We start from the raw sequence: 19201 nt of genomic DNA, 5'->3' as shown, positions 1-19201 counted from the left end.
AGAAACAGACTCAATTATAGAGAAGGAACTGATGGTTACCATCAGGGGAGGCGGGGGGGATGGGTAAAATAGGCCATGGGGATTAAAGAGCACACTTAACCATCATGAGCTCTGAGTGGTGTACAGAACTGTTGACTCCCTGTGTCTCCTATAACTCTGTACATTAACTAATTGGAATTAAAATAAAAAGTTAAAAAACAACAAAAAAAAACACCACACCTACTAAGCTCGTGCCTTAAACCCTTTCCACCTTACCCAAGTACTTGTCCAAATGGCAACACAACACTCCTTGACTGCCCAAGTTGAAGCTTCTCACAGGGCTGTGGACAGCTTTTTAGGTTTTAGACTGTACAAATACCTCAACTACAGTAGTACTTGAGGGCACCGACCTGCCTGAAGTCGTCTTGGACCCAAGGAGCACCGTCAACCGCACCTAGTTAAGGGCATTCCAGATGTAAGCTGACAGGATGGGTGATAAGTGGTAGATTTGGAGAAATGTTATGGGGTGGGGAAGGGAATGTCCATCTTCTGGCTCCATCTGCCTTATGGCCCAACCCACTCTTTCGTCTACCCCTCTAATGAAAAATGGGTATTTTGGGCACCTGGGTGGCTCAGTGGGTTAAGCCAATGCCTTCGGCTCAAGTCATGATCTCAGGGTCCTGGGATCGAGTCCCGCATCGGGCTCTCTGCTCAGCAGGGAGCCTGCTTCCTCCTCTCTCTCTCTCTGCCTGCCTCTATGCCTACTTGTGATCTCTCTCTGTCAAATAAATAAATAAAATCTTTAAAAAAAAAAAATGGGTATTTTAGATTCAACAAGCTATAAAACCAAGCCAAATCGGGCTCACTCTCTGTTTTGCTGTGATGCATATACAAGAAATGTTTTTTTTTTTTTTTCACTTTCAGATCATAAAGAAAGTGAAAAAAAAAAAAGTAGTGTGAGAAAAAAAGAAAATAATATTTTGTGATGTAAAAAAATTAAAAATTAAAATTTCCGTGTCCATAAATAAGAGTGTTATTAGAACACAGCTCTGCTCGTTCATCTACATGTTGTTTATGGCCACTTTTCCCCGACAAAGGCAAAGTTGATTAGTTGGGACAGAGGAGGTTTTAGGATCAGCAAAGCTAGAAATAGTGACCGGCCCTAAGTCCACCGTATCGTGCTCCTTCCCTGACTAGCCGAGGCACCAGGAGACTACAAGAACAGGAAGGCATCAATGGGCATTGGCAGTCAGTTCTACATTCTTTCTGTTCTCTTGGGCTTATCATGAAGGATATAAAATAATCACCAAGCCTTGGGTGCTAACTGCCATGTGATGCCTACCAAACATTTGGAAATGTTTTAAACCGAGAAAGGTGATTTTAAAATCCAATTTCAGAATATTGTTGTGCTCACTACCATTAATTTATTAAAAATAACGAGACCAGAAGAAAAACACAAGGAAGAAGTTGAACCCGTGCAGCCAACCTTAGGTGTTATTTTCCAATCCAGCTACCATTTTGCAGCTCTCTACAGAACAGAGACTATAAAATTTTTCACATTTCTCTTAAACTGGAGAGCCCCAAAGGGTGCATGCCCAAGAAGACCTCACTATTGTTGAAAGCAATAAAAGAACTACGTTCTGGATCCTGTTCAACCCATGCGTCTGGTTAAAATTCATGTCTATTTGCAAAGTGGATTCATATTGTTTACCACCTTTCTTTTTTTTTTTAATAAAAGATTTTATTTATTTATTTGACAGACAGAGATCACAAGTAGGCAGAGAGGCAGGCAGAGAGGGGTAAGCAGGCTCCCTGCTGAGCAAAGAGTCCTATGCGGGACTCTATCCCAGGACCCTGGGATCATGACCTGAGCCAAAGGCGGAGGCTTTAACCCACTGAGCCACCCAGGCACCCCTACCACCTTTCTTTTGAAAGACAATGCGTGTTTGCATTAATCATCTCCTATAACTTAGTTCAAGAATAATTTTAAAATCTGAGTATTTTTCACCTAAGCTTAACTCATTGCTTCCAAATTTCTGTGACTCAGTCATGAAAAGTAGTGGGTGAACTCTTTTAAACATGGTTACGTTTTTGTCACTCTTTTCTTTCAATATTTAAAAAAGCCTTAATGGGACCCATCTTAATATTTTTTCTCATGATCTTCGGCAAGGATATTCAGAGAGAGTAAGTACATCCTTCTCTAGTTCTAAGTGGACAGGGATTTTCCAAAAGAATCTGTTCGATTCTGCCAAAATCTCTCTCTCACACTCTCATGGTCTAGCCATGAAGTGCAACATGACAGAAGTATTTCAGTGGCACTTGAGCCACATTCATTGAGAGAGGCTCTCCCTCGTCAGTGAGGCAGCACTCCAACCTAAATGGGCACGAGAATCTCCTGACCTTTAAACTGGGACACAACACTTCTAATCTGAATCTCATTGGCTCCTTGCACCCACTCTGGTATTTATGCCCCAGGCCCTTTCAGTTTTATTGGTTTGCTGGCTTCTCCCTCCACTGAGATCTCTGGATTTCTAATTATTTCCCTGAAGAATTCATTTGCATGTATATACCAAATAAAGCATTAGTTCTTACTCTGCTAAGAAGTTCTGCAAATCATTTCTATGCTCGGGGTCAAGGGCTGTTGTTAGGGAGGGTTCGGTCCGGGTAGCTTTCTAATATTGGATATATAATTTCTTTTTATCATTTTGTGCTCTCCTTGGTATCACTAATAAAGATGTTCAATCAGACCTCACTTGAAGCTGATCTCTAGACATCACCCACCAAATCGTTACATTTTCCTCTCTGATTGCCCTTGGGTATTACCACCTCTTAACAAGCTATTTCACTTCCACGGAGTGAAAAACAGGTTGGGGGAAGCATCGCTCAGAGCTTTTTAAACGTTGTTTGTTCTCATATTCAGACCACAATAAAGGCTTTTCCATGAACATGAGTACAAGGACCAGACTAGGCTGCTACATCAAAAAAATAGATTTAAAATGTAAAGTGAACAGCAGAATGAGAATAATCGTAAAAGCACACTAAGGGCTGGCCTGCTTTACCATCCAAATATGACCAGTCTAGATGACATGAAAATCATGCTAAAAACAGCATGAGAAAACATCACCTTGCATTTTCTAGCTGCTATACAGGAGGCCCTCAAACCTGGAAGTTTTTCTAACAATGCAGCTCAGGTGATTGACACGGTTCCTCAACCTCAAATAATTTTATTTGAATTATGCCATGTATCCAATGTAATGGAAAGATATAGAGAAGAGAGATCATAATGATAACCTCTCTAGTCCCTTACATTAAACTCGCCTGTAAGTTATCAATAGACAGACAGACATACACACATAACAACATCTTTGTAATCACACTGTTCCTTATATCCAAGTGCTCATGGGAAACTAACACCTGCCACCCTTAACACTTTCTCATTAGATGCTTCTCTAAAATCTCAAGAGTACTGTAATTAGTTGCTTTATCAAACAAACAAAAATGTGATTTGGATGCTGTGAAAGGGATCAGTTCAGACAACGTTTTGGATATAAGATCTAATATCACCTCTTAGCTTGAGGGTCATCACAAACATCATCAAAATAAAAGAGTGGCCAAATGGGTTTTTTTTATAAGTGTTCACTGGGGATATTCTCACCATTTCAATTGTATCTTAACAGTTCATGAAACACTATTAAAAAAAGAAAAAGACTTTCAGGTAGTGAAAATTTAGCAACTTCTTTGTCTAAAGCTTTGACAATGTATAAGATCTAATTTGCAAAGGAGCCAAAGTAGTATGAAGACCTTTCTTGTCTGCCTTTTCCCCCCCATTAAAAACAGAAGGTATTAATCACCCGATTTCAAAGGCGGCTGACTGATGCTATTCACCGAGTAGGGCATTCTCACTAACGTGGCCCCATGAATAACTCTCAAGGCTTTTATTATGGCTCTGAGTGGACTCTTAGCAGCACAGTCTCGCTTTAGCAAGCCCTCATCCCCTCAGGCTCCAAAAGGATTATAGATAGTGGCTGAAAGAAAGCATCATTGGTAAAAACAAAAGTTTTTAAGGAGACAAAAAATGGGAGCAAAGTGGACATATTGGAGACAAGTCATGATTCATGGCCTGTGCTGTGTTCTGCCTCTCTTTCTCTTACTCAATGCTCTCTTTAGTTTTACTGCTGGATAAGAGGAGACCAGCCCAGTGCACTTCTCCTAGCAACCAATATCAGTAGGCAAAGAAGGCATGTCATCTGCTCAAAGGGAAAACGGAAGAATTTGGGGTCATACAAAGCCAGACACATGTTCTTTTGCATTTGATCCCAAATTGATTATCAAAAAGGATTCAGTAAATGCTAAATAATTCTGTTTTATGTGAATGTTAACAATCCATAGAACTAAATATCAGCTTGTCCACTTGCTAGATAGTAGAGTTTCAAATGCTGGTCCAATTCATTTCATTCAAATGTTCAGTTTTTCACTTTTTCAACATTCCCCCTGCCCCCCACACACACATACCACTTCCCCAGCCTCTTATGCTTCACAGAGATTGTCCTTCTCAGATACATCCTTGCACCTCATGGCCTAGTTCTAATATAAAGATTACGTATAATAACTCCTGTAGGACCCCATGTTCAGTGCACTTAAACTGAATCCTAAGACAGACTATAAAAACAAGTGCCTGGTTGTCTGATGGCACAGGCCATCTTTAGCGGGGCTTAGGAAGGTAAAAACCACTTTCTGAAAAGAAAAGTTGAACCAACTTGGAATCAAAGCTCAACACAACGAGACACATTTACTGGGAGCCTCAAAAATCTGGAGAGAATTTCATAACATCCAACTGAGGAACATCACAGGTGTTACAGTTTAACTGAAAAGAACAATAATAATTTATAGCCTGGAAAATGTTCTTCTTAAAATAAAAGTTGTCTGTGGGATTGTGAGTAGAGGGCAGGCATCAAACAACTCAAGTTTATTCATATCTTACAACCATGTGTGTATGGGGCAGGAGGAGGGGAGGGATCTTTGCCCAAACCCTGTACCCACATGTTGTACATATTTTTCTCATTCTTTTTCTCTTTCATTTTGTATGAGAAGTTGACATTATCCAGGCTTTCAAATCACAAAGGCGGATTGAAACACTTAAAACCATACTTAGCTACAAAATCACCTACATGTTTTCATGACGGTGAGCGAGGAACTCCCCAGTTAAATCTGTTAGCACTTCTTTTCTGGGGAAATTATTAAACTGCATTTGTGAGGAGAAAAGGAAGCTGAAAAATCAACTGAATGATGGCTGAAGATCTGCGAGTAGAGGGCTCAGGTACCCTGGAAATACTCGTTCACTGTTAGCTCTTAACTCTTGAGAATAAAAGAATATCTCTTAACTCTTGAGCAGTGAAAAAGGTAGTACTGGAACAATCAGATTCATGTTCTAACTCTTTACAGCCCATTCTGCATGAAGATAAAAGTACCGGGGAATTGCTCAATTGCCTGGCATTTTCTTTTTCAAAGGTTACATCCTTCTTACTCAGTTTCTCTTCCAATCTATGAACCAGGTGGGGAGGGGTTCACGTGATTGGCATTGAGTGATGGCTTCTTGCTGTAGTTGTTGACATTCGAAGGTATTTTAGAATAGACAAGCTGCTGCATATTTAAGGAGGGGAAGGTAAAAAGCCTTCCCTAGTTTAAAAGATCAACAATGTACTTCATCAATAACTACACTATTATTTGACAATACCTTAAAGTTCACTTTAAAGATATAAACACATCTTAGAATGCCTGTTGCCAGGTTCATACCAAATTTCCCTTAATTTAAGGTTACCCTGAAAACTATATTCTAAAATTATCAGATACGCCTAAATGATTTAGTTTAACTGTATTTTAGCATTTGCTAGTATTTGGAAATAAATATTATAAAACTTTAAAGTGTGCCCATAACCTCGATTTATAAAATTTATAACTTTTTAAAAAGATTTGTATTAGTTTATTTGACAGAAAGAGCCACAGACAGAGAGGGAACGCAAGCACGGGGCGTGGGAGAGGGAGAAGCAGGCTTCCCGCTGAGTGGGAGCCCAGGACTCTGGGATCATGACCTGAGCTGAAGGCAGCCGCTTAATGACTAAGCGACCCAGGTGCCCCTATAACCTTTTCTTATAAAGAAAACTTCTTCATTTAATCTTTTTTTTGAAGATCAAAAATTCCTTTTTTGATCATACCTATGAACATTTTTAATTTTTAATTTTATTTTATTATGTTATGTCAGTTACCATGCCCTATGTCATTAGTTTTTTATATGGTGTTCCAAGGTTCATTATTTATGATAATCTCTGAACATTTTAATTGTTTGTAACTTGCATAGGTTTTAGACAAATCTTCTAAACAAAAAATGGTTTCAACTGGGGGTTCCTTGTTTAAACTTGAAAAGATATGCAATGGCATAGTTGAGTTATATTCCATGTTCTCCAGTTCATTTCCAAAAAGACTTGGAACCAAAAACTAGGACAAATGATCCCACATCAATCCTTACAATGGAAATTAAAAAGTGGTTATTAACTCTGCCTCCTGAGCTGAAACTGCTGGGTTGCATATGGTTCTAGTTACAGTGGTCATAATGTAAGTACATTGGCTTAAGACTATTGTTTTCTCAATATTACTATTTTTAATTCAATTTATTAATAAAGAAACCAGGGGTTCCACTGGTCGTTAATGGATAAAAGTGGATATAAATCGTTAAGGCTAGGGAATTTGGTTTAACATCCACACTCACATCATGAAGACCACACCAAAATACAGGGTTATACCCTATGTGGAATGGACAATAAAGGATTATTTTCCCCAAAGATGGATGTGTATGATTTGGGATAATTTTTTTTCAGGCTAAATTTTCTCCTCTAATTGTACTCAAACATAATCATAAATGATAAAACATGAAACTAAATTACTTACAATAACAGAATTTAAGGCTAAGTGGATTCTGGAGATTACAAAGTCATTCAATTAATTAGCAGGAAAGCAAAAGATGCAGTCTAGAGCTTCTGGCCACCCGAAAGTGTGTGGTCTTCCACAGTAGTAATGATACTGTTTTACTCAGATTATCCCTTCCGATATATACAACCACTCAATATGGAAACCTCATTAATGGGTAATTGTCAAAATTATTAGAATCAACGTGTATACTAACTGAAAGAAAGAGAAGTGAACTGGAGAAAAAAATATGAGAGCTGACTGAATGTTGATTTTTAAAAAATATTTTCTTCACTAGGAATGTTTACTTAGAACAAGGTAAGTTTGTCTTATATAATATAGATCTTCACGGTACTCTGCACCAAAAGCACCAAGTAAAAAATATTTTGGATAATATGAAAATCAGTCAACATGAACCAAAAATGCAGGTTTATATGAACATGCTCTATTTGTTAAATTGCTATTTATAGTAAGCCTCTCTTGCTTATTCCTTTCATTCATAATGCCACTCTCTTGGGAATCCCATTTGTTCTGTAATCAGCATATGATGCAATGGAAACGCACCTGTCATAGCACGTTTGTCACAGTTGCATAGGTGTGGCCACAGATGATTGCCCTTAAGAGGCAACAGAAGTTCTTAATCAGTCACCTGAAGACCCATGCTTGAAAGATTATCTGAAAATTATGAAATGCATCTCCAAGTTCATACTCAATTTGATAGCCAAAGTCCTCTTAAAATTACTTGTAGATGATACTGGAAAGGGAATAATGATATAATAAAAATAATTAGTAACACCTAAATGGTGCTTATTAAGTACCAGGCACTCTTCAGAACGCTTCACATATAATTTCTCTGCACAGATATATGTGTGTGTTTTCTTATATATATATACACATTTATTCCTCACACCAAGTCATGACATACATATTATCAACATGCCGATTTTACAGATAAAAAGGCATAAAAAGTTTAAAATATTTATTCAGACTCACTCAGTAGTGTTTATTGACTGACTCAATACTCTTACACTCTGCGCCTTATGGACAAACTATGTTACAATTCCACTAGATTCCTTGCCTTTGCCTTAGCACACCTTTGTCATCGCTGTGCCACTCCTCCTATTATTCCTTTTCCTTTAATGCAATTTCCAATCTTTCTGCCTACTAAAGTCCCACTCTTCCTATAAGTGACTGTTTGATCTTGACTGCCCTCAGATTGCACCAGCTGGAAATCATCTATTCCTTCTCTGAGTTCTCACACTAGGTTGTGTATATCTTCAACCATTTATCAGACACTACTTTTGCTTTAGGGACTCAAACAGGTGTTATCTTCTCTTCTAAAGGGTGATCTCGTTGAAGGTGGGAACCATTTCACAGGTCATTATGTTCCTCACAGGGCCTATAGCCAGTTGCCTTGTTTATAAGCGATGCTCAGTAAGCATGTGCTAAGTCAAATAAATAACCTCAACACATCTCAAGCTATTTCTCCTGTTGACATGCTCAGAAAATAGCTAGCCATTTCAGGAACAAGAGTCTGGAACTCTTCTACAAGAGTTTAAGAGCTGAGAAGTTGGAAAGAGTCTCTCCAGAGAAGCATCGTAGAGAGATAGACATCTCTCAACCCTAGCTACAGCTCTACCATTTCGTAGCAAAGGAATCTGTGACAAGACACATAAAATCACTGAGCTTCAGTTCTCCATGTGTCCAACCAATGGCAGAGCTGTACTGCATAGCTGCAAAAACTTCTAGCTCTGAGGTGATATCATATATATTGAGTATTATTGAAGTCTCTACTAAAAGTGAAAAGTTCAGTTTGAGTTAATTTCATTTGTAAGACTTTATAGGGTGATTGGAGAAGACTTAGAAGACAATCACTGATGGGATTAGAAACCAGCACCGATGAAAATGTAAGGTGTATTATTACAATATAAAGTTGTTTCACTATAAAACACCATATCCAACTCATAAAGGCCACCCAATGTTTCCTTTTCAAAGTGAATTAAAATACATTCACCTCATACTTTGCCAGTAGGAAAGTAAAATGGCACAGTTGTTTTGGAAAACGGCCTTGCAGTTCCTCAAAATGTTATACATGGGCTCACCATATGACCCACCAACTCTACTCCACGTAAACATCAAAAGAAATGAAAATATAGGTGCGCATAAATATTAATACTCAAATGCTCACAGCAGTATTATTTATAATAGACAAAAACTGGAAACAACTCAAATGTCCATGAATTGATTAATTCACAGGATAAATGATAAGGAATAGTGCGCTGCAAGAAAAGTAATGAAGTATGGATACGTCCTGCAATGTGGGTGAGCCTTGAAAACATTAGACTAGGGAAAAGAAGCTAGTCACAAAAGACAGATAGTACATGGTTCTATCACATGAAATGTCCAAAATAGACACATGTACAGAGACAGAAAGCAGACTAGTGGCCTCCCAGCACTGGCAGAGGGGTGTTAGATGAGGAGTAAGATATAGGTTTTTTTTTGCTAGAGAACAAAAAGTTATAAAATTAGATTGTAGTAATAGTTGCACAATTCTGTGAATAAGCGAAAAACCACTGACTTGTATACTGTATGTAGGTGAAGTGTATGGTATATGAGCTACATCTCAATAAACTTGTTGGAGAAAAAAAATTTAATTAGTAAAACTGAGCCATGTCTGTGTTGGCCCTTATCTGAGTTTAAAAAAAAAAAAATGAATTTTCCAGTTAAGACCCCTCTGAATTTTATTCTTAAAACCAAAAGTGGGTCTATAAAGACGGTCAAACATGCCTAATTCCTGACTATACATCAGTTTAGTGTCAATGGCGATCAACGGGGCCTTGGATATGATGATTGCAACAACAGATAGGGTAGGCCACTGTCCACTAATGAGGTATTACTTTTAATCTTCCTCCTCTTTTTCAACTATTATTGAGACATCTATTTGGATACTAATAATAGAAGTAATCCACTTAATTGTATATCTAAAAACTCACTTTTCTGTTGCTAATGCACACATGGAAAGCTGCCCTAAATATACACAGAAGTCTCAACTTCTAAACCATTATATAAGTCATTATATAAGTCAACACTCCTTAGTGGGGAGGGAACATGTATGCCCCTAATAAGGTGCAACAGAACCATTTAAAGGAGTTCTCCATTTATATACACACCGTTCAATAATGTGTTAAAAACACAGCAGTGTTAGTGTAGGGTGTGGGGGAAGAATGATCATGAAAACCACCATGACAGAAAATATTCTTGGTTTGATGGAAAAAGAGCCTAACAGAGCAAATGGTCAATTCTCTATCTTCTGCCATGTGAAAAGCAGAACATTAAATCACCAAAATTCATGATGTCCCTTGTGTCAAAATACACGTTTGAGAATCCTCTCTGTCTCTCACTAGGCTCACAAACACAGATGCCCACACACAGACCTCAAAATAAATAAATAAACCTTGTTCAGATGGTAAATGTCTCATGTGTTGAGAAGAGCATGAATATAAACATCTCAAAAACACCCCATGAGCACATTTTAATTTACTCAATAAATATTTGAATATCTACTATGTGTCATCCTGTGCTCTAGGCACTAGAGGAACATTCTTAAGCATGACAAACAAAACTAAGTCTCTGCCCTAGGAGCCCAGTGGAAGAGTCAGACAATAAACAAACATTTCTACCTGCCTATTGTTGGGAGAAATTTTTCCATGGGTGTTTCATGTTTCTGCACATCTTGCTAACTTTTCAAGTATATTTACATACCAAATAGTCTTCTAAAATTGGTGGTGAGCTCTCTTGAGAGCAGAAGGCAGATTTGCTTATTATCCAATATAGTCAAGGCAATGTCTTCCTCTGGGACAAAGGTTAGGCAGTTTCCTTATTGCCTGTTATAAAACATTCAGGTTCCCAAGATCTGGCTTCCTTGGCCGTGTGACTAACCCACTATGTGTGTGTCATCTCCCTTGGCCACACTACACTGCCACCAAACCACTTCAGGGGCAAGTAGATTGAAATGACCATAACATCATGCTCCTTGCTCTGACATGACTAATGAAGCCCATCATCTCTGATCCAGATATCTCATTTCTCCTCCCAGCATTCATGAAGTTGTGGCACTCTTAATTTCTTAGCTTACAAGCAGAGTAAGGTGCCAGCCCCTTCATTGCTGGTCACACACACACACACACACACACACACTTCCAGGCGGTGATAAGTGCTACAAGAAAACACTGAGACAGGTAAAGGAGGCAGCCCAATACTGTTTCAAGGGACGTAATTTTAGTTTGGGATGCCCATATTTCTGAAGAGATGTTATTAGATAGGGACTTGTTAAATCAATTGAAAGATTTGCCCACGGAAAAATCTGAGGAAGCACGTTTCAGTTAACAGAAAGAACAAATGCAAAAGCCCTAAGTCAGAAACAGAACATCAAAAAAACCCAGAAAGTTTTAAATTTAGGTGTGGGGTGTGAGCAAATGAAGTCAAAGAGGCAGAAAGGGGCCTGAATAGTCTTGTAAACCATTGTGAAGAGTTCTGAGTAGATGCCTTTACACGATTCTGGGCAGGAAGCTGCCGTTATCTTACTTCTATGCTTTTAAAAAGGTCTCTATGGCTATTGTGGAAAACTAAGGGGGATGGAGATTTATGCAGGTATTGGAGGAGCAAAAAGTGGAAGCTAGATAATCATTTCTCAGGCTATTGTAATAGTCCAGTTTTTTACCAGGATGATAGTGGTAAAATAGTAAGAAATGTTTGGTATCTTATTATTTGAAAATGTGTCAAACAATGTAATGGATGGGATGGGAGATGGATTAAATAGGGGTTGGTGATTAGGACGGCCCTCGTGATGAGCACAGGGGATGTACGGAAGTGCTGAATCATTATATTCTACACCTGAAACTAATATAACACGTGATAACTCACTGGAATTAAAATAAAAACTCCATGCTTAGAAGAATGGATAAATGGATATCTATGAGGTAATCAGGTACAGTAAAATAATGCTAGAAAGTAGGAGAGGATACATGAGTGTTCACTGCACTGTGCTTTCAGCTTTGCTGTATGTTTGAAAATGTTTAAAATAAAATGTTGGGAAATCACAAATATGCACATAAGATCATTGGTATCAAGATATATTTCAAAGTGTTTACTCACAAGTTGGATATGGACTATGAGAATAAGTCAAGAATGATTTCTACTTTTGGATCATGAAAAGCTCTGTAAATAATGATTCACTTACTGAGCTGGAAATGACTAGAAAGAGAAGAAGATTCTATCCTCAGCTTGGGTTTGGTATTTTTCCTTTTTTTTTTTTTTAAATGACATATAGTTGACATATTGTATTGGCTTTAGATATGCAACATAGTGATGTGATAATCTGTATAGATTGCAAAATTATCATCACAGTATGTCCAATTACCATCCATGTTTGATATAGTCTTCTTAGATTAGGATAAAATGTCCAGTAGTCAGCTGGATGTGCGAAACACTATTCCAGGCACTGGAGATACAACAGTACATATTAGAGCCAAGATGCAGTCTCATGGAAGCTATATCCCCCCACACAAGGATTTACAGGAAGGTGAGAATCATTAGCATTAGGATGGATTTAAAATCCATGTGATTAGGTAAGAATTCTTAAGGATTAGATGCAAATGGAGAAGAAAACACTAAGAATTGAGGCTAGGTTATCCCACAACAGTTTTGAGTTAGGAAGAGGTATTTGAGGGGCGCCTGGGTGGCTCAGTGGGTTAAAGCCTCTGCCTTCGGCTCAGGTCATGATCCCAGGGTCCTGGGATCAAGCCCCCCCCCACCCCCCCACCCCCCCCACCCTGTGGGGAGCCTGCTTCCTCCTCTCTCTCTGCCTGCCTCTCTGCCTACTTGTGATCTCTGTCTGTCAAATATGTGAACTCCATCTGCCAAATAAATAAATAAATCTTAAAAAAAAAAAAAGAAATAGGTATTTGGGGTGAGTATACTAAACATCAGATGATATATTAGAGCTCTGTGATGGTAAAACATACACTTAAAACATTGAAAGAATTGATGGGAATTCCCCCTTAAAAGACTTTACATAATCACTCATTCATGCTTTATTCAATAATTTTTAAAAAAGAAAATCAATATCAACATTAATGTACTAATTTAGATTGATAGGTCTATACCTGGCAACACTGTAAGAAGCTAACAGTATTTTTCTTTAGAAATAAATCTATAAAATTGCACTCTGTGAATTTCCATTGTCTGTCTGAACTCAGATTAGTAGACTTCTGTTTGCCTAACTGGTAAAAGACAGGATCTATGCTAAATAAGTTTTCATAAAGTTGTATAGTATTATAACTTCATGGATATATTTGAATATATCCAAGGGTAGAACATTATTAACGTTTCTCCTTTAAAGGCATATTTTCTAAATTGTTGTTCAAGAAACATATCTTCTCCACTCTTCAACTGTTCCTCTAATTCTTTCCACCATGGTCCTCCCTTCCCCCAAAAAAGGAGGAGGAGAAGAAAGAAATGAAGGAGAAAGAGGAAGAGGAGGAAAAAGGGGAAGAGGAAGAGGAGAAATAAGTAAAAGAGAAATTTTTTTTCCCTAAAACTCAAAAAAAAAGATTGCACATCAGAAGTCAACGTGTCTCGTACAGACTGTGGGAACTCCTGAAGCAGCTATCACTAGACTCTCTCACATAACTAAGTTCCTTTCATTACTATATATGTATCTCAGTATATGCACTGTGCATCATAGCAATATTTTGATTGTCAAAGATGCTATTTTATACAACTGCTCTGGGATGAGATAATCAGATTTGTTATTATTATTATTTTCTATAATCTTGACCTTTTTTCTTCCTTTAATATATTCTTTTTTACGTTCTAAGGAATCCTTTTGGTTTATGATCCTCATGTTGCCTAGAATCAAAGGTTATTTAAACAAAGCCAACTGGAAGTGATATTACTACATAGTTGCAAGAACAAATTTCAGGTTACTTATATGCAATTTAAGTTCTGAAATGGACTACATATGGCTATGATAATGAGCCCATTACTAAAAGAAACACTTTAGCAAAATGTATAAACCTGTATGAGATTATGCATCTACACTATGCACACACATTATTGTTATCTCCCCAAATATCATGTGGGCCATTTTCATTTAAGAATAGTTAAAAATTAAAGATAAGAACAGTATTCTCATTTTAAAAACATCTTTTCACAATTACTGCAAAATTACTAAATTGACACAATACACAGGAAGTTGATGTAATTAAAAAGCATTGTAGTAATTTATTTTTAGTTCCCTGTAAATGACTGTAAAAACATAGTATCACCTAAAAATAAAGAAAATCTGGAGAACAAAAACTAAACTCAACATGTATTCTCCCATGGAACAGTACAGAAAAATATGCATGTGGTTCATGAATCTGTATTAAATGAGAAAATCTTTATTTATATCCCAAATAGAAAAGTTTGTCTGTAGTTCCCAACTAACTTAATGTTTATTCTCTACGGATTCCTACAGACATAAGATACTGAAAAATCATAAATAATATTAGCACATATCTCCTAGGAGGAGGCAAAACTCCAACATTTTTCATATACTATAAAAATGCACATATAAATAACCCACCAAGCAAATTTCAATGCAAATCTATGTATCATTTGTCACTGAATAAAATTAATTTCTCTGTCTAGCACAAGGATAGTCAGTATATCTTTGAAATGGTACAAGCTTCTCTAAATTTGAAATTCATGGGGAGAATAAGCACACACTTCTAAGAAGGATAATAAGTAAATAGAAATCACAGAATCCTGGAAGAGAAAGAGCTTAGAGATCCTACAAACCAACCCCCTCATTATATATGTGAACGCTCCGTCCCAGTGTTGAAATAGCCTAGAGGGCAGTGTTGTCTACATCCCAAATTTTCAACAATCCCCACGGAGAGGCTGTCATCATTCTGGAGTAAACCAAAGGCAGTCCAATGTCAAATGTATGCTTTATGCACTCGTTCAGTAAGTGTCCACAGCTTCCTTTGCTTTAGAAGTAGTAGAAGCTAATACAAAAACTAGTTTCACGCACACACAAATTTACCATTCCCTTTTATTGGGCATTCTCACTACATTGCCATGAATTTTGCAGCACAATTTTGATTCAGACATAAACTTCCCCCTTATCCTATAATGTTAAATCAAAACAAAGGTCCGAGGTGTGTCTCGGGGGCAGGAGGAGTGAGATAGGGCGAGAAGGAAGAAGGGAGAGAGGGAAGGAGAGATGATGTCTTTCTACTGCTGTTCCAGCAAGCTGGTTAATTGCATTTGTTTCATACATCTCCAAACACCCTGGTACATTAATTACATTCTGTAACACCAAGCTTTTCCGATTCCCTCTGTCACTTCCACTGAGCAATTTAATTGTATTCCTCTTAGCTACACACTAATTCAAAAAAAAGGAAAAGAAAGAAAGAAAGGAAAGAAAAAACAACTTGGCGATAATTCTGTAATATAATACATAATTTATACATGCATTCCCGGTATGGAAATATGTAAATTCATGGCTTATGAGGCTATATTATCCAAAAAAGTTCTATCAAAGTCTTCTTATCATGATAATCAAACACACTTAGGAGAAATATGTAAGCCTTTTGGTTGGGGCAACGTAAATGTACTGTAAAGGTAAAGGTATTGCTGAAGAAAATGTATGGTGACTGATTAGGTATGACTATGGATATTGTCACAGTGTGAGTCACAGTGATTAATTCCTAAACATCTACTACTTAGAAGGGAAAAAGAAAAAGCAGTGTGCCCACATGAATGCTTTGCCTCCTATTGCTGGGGGCAAAGGTACTCCTGTAGTCCCTGATTGAAAACAGCCACGTGACAGTAGGTAAACTCATCTGTACTGCTTCATGTTTATAGAAAGTCTTCCTGTTTGTATCTTCCGATAGATTGGGTTCTGTGCAACAGCAGCTGCCAGGAACAAAGTTAGCTCCTACAGGCGGGCAAAAATAGGCAGTGTCCCAAAAAATGAATTCATCCACAATGCAACCGCTGAAGGAAAGTTTATGTAGCAACAAGCTACTATGGTGGCTCAAATATTTGGACCGAAACATGTATTCTTTACAAGTACAATAGTTACAGATCTAAAGTCCGACAATCCACATTCTCAGGAAGAACAACAACAATAACAACATGCTCTACTCTTCTCTTTATACTTATTCTTTCCATTGATTTAAAAATTAAGGTCTCTAGAAGGTTAATACCAAATGTTCTTTTGACTTTCTTGTTATAAACAAACAAAAAAGCATGTTAATGATTACTTCCGCACATCATTCAAAAGGGCTACGTTTAAAAAAAAAAAAAAAAAAAAGATTTTGCAATCCTCACACCAGAAACTGACATCCTGTGAAAGTATCCCAGGAAACCATAGCTGAACAAAAGACAGGAGAATCGGAGGTAGAATGCTATCTGCTTGAAAGACTGGCTCAACCTAGAGGGAGACACCTAGGCACCCTTTTCAGATCCCCATTGTGTTCGCCACTGGGGACTGAGCTGAGTGTTCTGTGCCCACAGCCGGCCCAAAGCTTATGTTTCCCCCTTCTTGGAGCCTCGCCCAGTCTTACTTTTGACAGTTTTCTCCCTAGGATCTGAATGCTTGATTCTGATTTCACACTAGAAGAGCACTCAGCCACACACAAGTGACACCCATTGATCCCTGAGACACCCTGCCTCGAATTCCTAACCCACTGAACCTTCGCTGAAGTGTCTATTACTATTTTTCTTCACTTGAATTTCTAAGCCAAAGTTCAGATACAGAAACAAACACCAAAAGGGAGTAGGCACAAGCGTATCCGAGAGATTTGCTTAAATATTCCTTTTTCGAACAAGACTGAGAACCTACTATTTATGATCCAACTCCTCAATTAATTAAGTAAATTACAACAATAACAACAATAGGTGACTACTAACACGTTCCACCTGCAGCAGTTTAGAAACAAAGACTTAAAACCTCTGCCCCCCAGAAGCCCCCGTGCCTGTTCAAAAGGGACTAACAGACATAATGTCATTTTATTTATAGCCCACAACGCACTCGGAAAGAAATGGTTTTGGGGGTGGGGGGGAGGAGAAAAGTATTTTCAACTTACCGTCAACCCGAACGTATAAAAATCCACAGAGCAGTAGTTGTGTAAACATCAGCCGACTCATTTTGACATATTAAAAAGGATCCAGATTGTTTAAGAAACCGATCCCAGAGAGCAAAAGTACAAAAATAAGTATCAAAAAAAGAGGTAGGTCCGAAGTTTAGACTTTCCTAGATGCTAATTAAAGTCAGGAAGAGCAAATCGCCAAGATGAGAAGGGGTTAGTGGAGAGGTCTTGAATGGGGCACGTTTAGATCCATCCAAATTAACAGAGGGCACTCCAAAAGATGCTGTATTTCCACCCTCTGGCTTCCTAAATTCCCACAAATTCAGCCCAGCCGGAGGGATTATTCAAGTGTGTCTAACCCTCTCTCCTCAGGCTCCATTGCCATCCAAAGCCAAGTTCTTTCTTCAGAAGTCAAGAAGATGAAGGGGGAGGAAAAAGACCTAATTCCTAGAAAGTGTTCCACAAACTTGCCAGCGCGCTGCCGAAAAACCATTGGCCTGCCTACGGGTGTTCTTTGCCCCGTCTCCTTCTCGGTAGCAGCTCCACGTCCAGAGTTATTTTATTATTATTATCTTTTTTTTTTTTTTTTTTTTTTTTCACTTAACTTCCATAATAAGGACGTGTCAAAGCAACACTTTGCAGGCGGGCCGACTTGGCGGGCCTCTCCGTGGCAGCCTCGTTGCCTCCCGCCACCACTCCGGCTTCCGAAAGAGAGGCAAAGAGCAATCAGGACGACTCGGGTGGAGAATCCGAACTCCTGCGAGGAGGGGCCGCTCGGGGAGGGAGGGAACGAGGGGCAGGGCTGAGGCAGCGGCCACCCCCGCGGTGCCGCCTCCCAGCGGCTGGGAAAGCCCGGCGGCTACGGGCGGCTGCCGAGCCGGGCGAGCCGAGCCCCGGAGCCCGGGGAGCGGGCGCGGAAGGGAGCGCGCGGTGCAGCCGCCTGGCGCGGTCCGGCCGCCGGCCGGGGTCGCAGCCGCCGGTCCCTCCGCCGCCGCCGCCGCCGCCGCCGCTGCTCCCGCGGCCCCGCAGCAGAGCGTCCGCCTCCTCCTGCAGCTGCCGAGAGTGGAAGGACTTAGAGAGGAGGGAAGGCGAGGAGGCGGGAGGGGTGGGGAGGAACGAAAGCTGCTCGGAGTCGGCCCCGGGGAGGGGGGCGGGGGTGAGGCGGGGGTGCGCTGAGCTTTCCACCACCGGAGCCCGCCGCCCGCACGTGCAGGGGACGCCAGCCCGCTGGGCAGTCGGGGGGCGGAGGGGCGGGGGGCCGAGACTCCTAGGGGGACGGAAATTAACAAATTGGGAGCCCGAGCCGCGGGTCCACTCCTGCCCCCTCGGCGCGCCTCCGGGTCCCGCCCCCGCCCCCGCCCCCCACCCTCCTTCCAGCGCTGGGAAGCGATAGGTGGGCTCCAGGCTCCTGCTCCTCGCGGCGTCCCGTTTAATGGGCAGGTAATTTTCTCGGTGAGTGATTTCATGGAAGCCCTTCCTAATTATTCATCCCTCCGTCTGGCCGAGATGCACGCGCTTTCTGGAAGAAGATCATCCTCCAGGACCCGGGGCGCAGCCTCATTACCCGTTAAAATCACACAAACACTCACTCTTCACCTTTTAGCAAAATGAGAAGCTGAGCGGGAGGGAGAAAAGGAAAGGAAACAACATATAACCACCTTTTGGAGCGGAAAGGTTGTGTGGGGGTGCTTCCTAGGTCGTTAAAAAGGCACAAGAAAAAGGGGGGGGGGGTGTTGTAGAGAAATCTCTAGCATCTAGGGGATCGTTTTCGCCAAGATCTATGGCCCCCTGAGGAATCCCGGGGAGAGGAGGGTGGTGAAGGGGTGGCATCCCCTCTTACGTTACTCAGTTGCCTTATGATCCCTCAGAGATGAGTTTGACGCGGGATTGTGGGATGGATGCAAGGAGTTCGGGAGAAAATGCTTAGGTTGGGGAGAGAGGATCAGAGACTTGGGGGGGTGAGGGGTGCATGCGAAGCCCTTATCCTACAGAGACTAGCACCTCTGAAAGGAAATTCGGAAAACACAGGATGGAGGAAAGCTGAAACCCCAGCGAGCTAAAAGAAGCTCAGAAAGAGCCGAATTCCAGCCCAAAGATGACAAACCCTGAAAATAAAGGCA

The 19201-nt window shown here is 40.0% G+C and overlaps 1 protein-coding gene across 1 annotated transcript in view; it reads right to left on the bottom strand.

The window, feature by feature from the left end:
- The window catches only part of ROBO2 (roundabout guidance receptor 2), a 594514-nt gene extending 576592 nt beyond the window's left edge, over positions 1 to 17922 (bottom strand). The window contains 1 exon segment of the mRNA XM_082689522.1: positions 17079 to 17922. Coding sequence (XP_082545648.1) covers positions 17079 to 17139 — 61 coding nt within the window. The 5' untranslated portion in view covers positions 17140 to 17922.
- Between the last annotated feature and the right edge of the window lie 1279 nt (positions 17923 to 19201).

Source organism: Mustela nivalis (genome assembly GCF_964662115.1).
Source record: "Mustela nivalis genome assembly, chromosome: 1".
Lineage (NCBI taxonomy): Eukaryota > Metazoa > Chordata > Mammalia > Carnivora > Mustelidae > Mustela > Mustela nivalis.
This window is presented reverse-complemented; position numbering and strand designations above follow the sequence as displayed.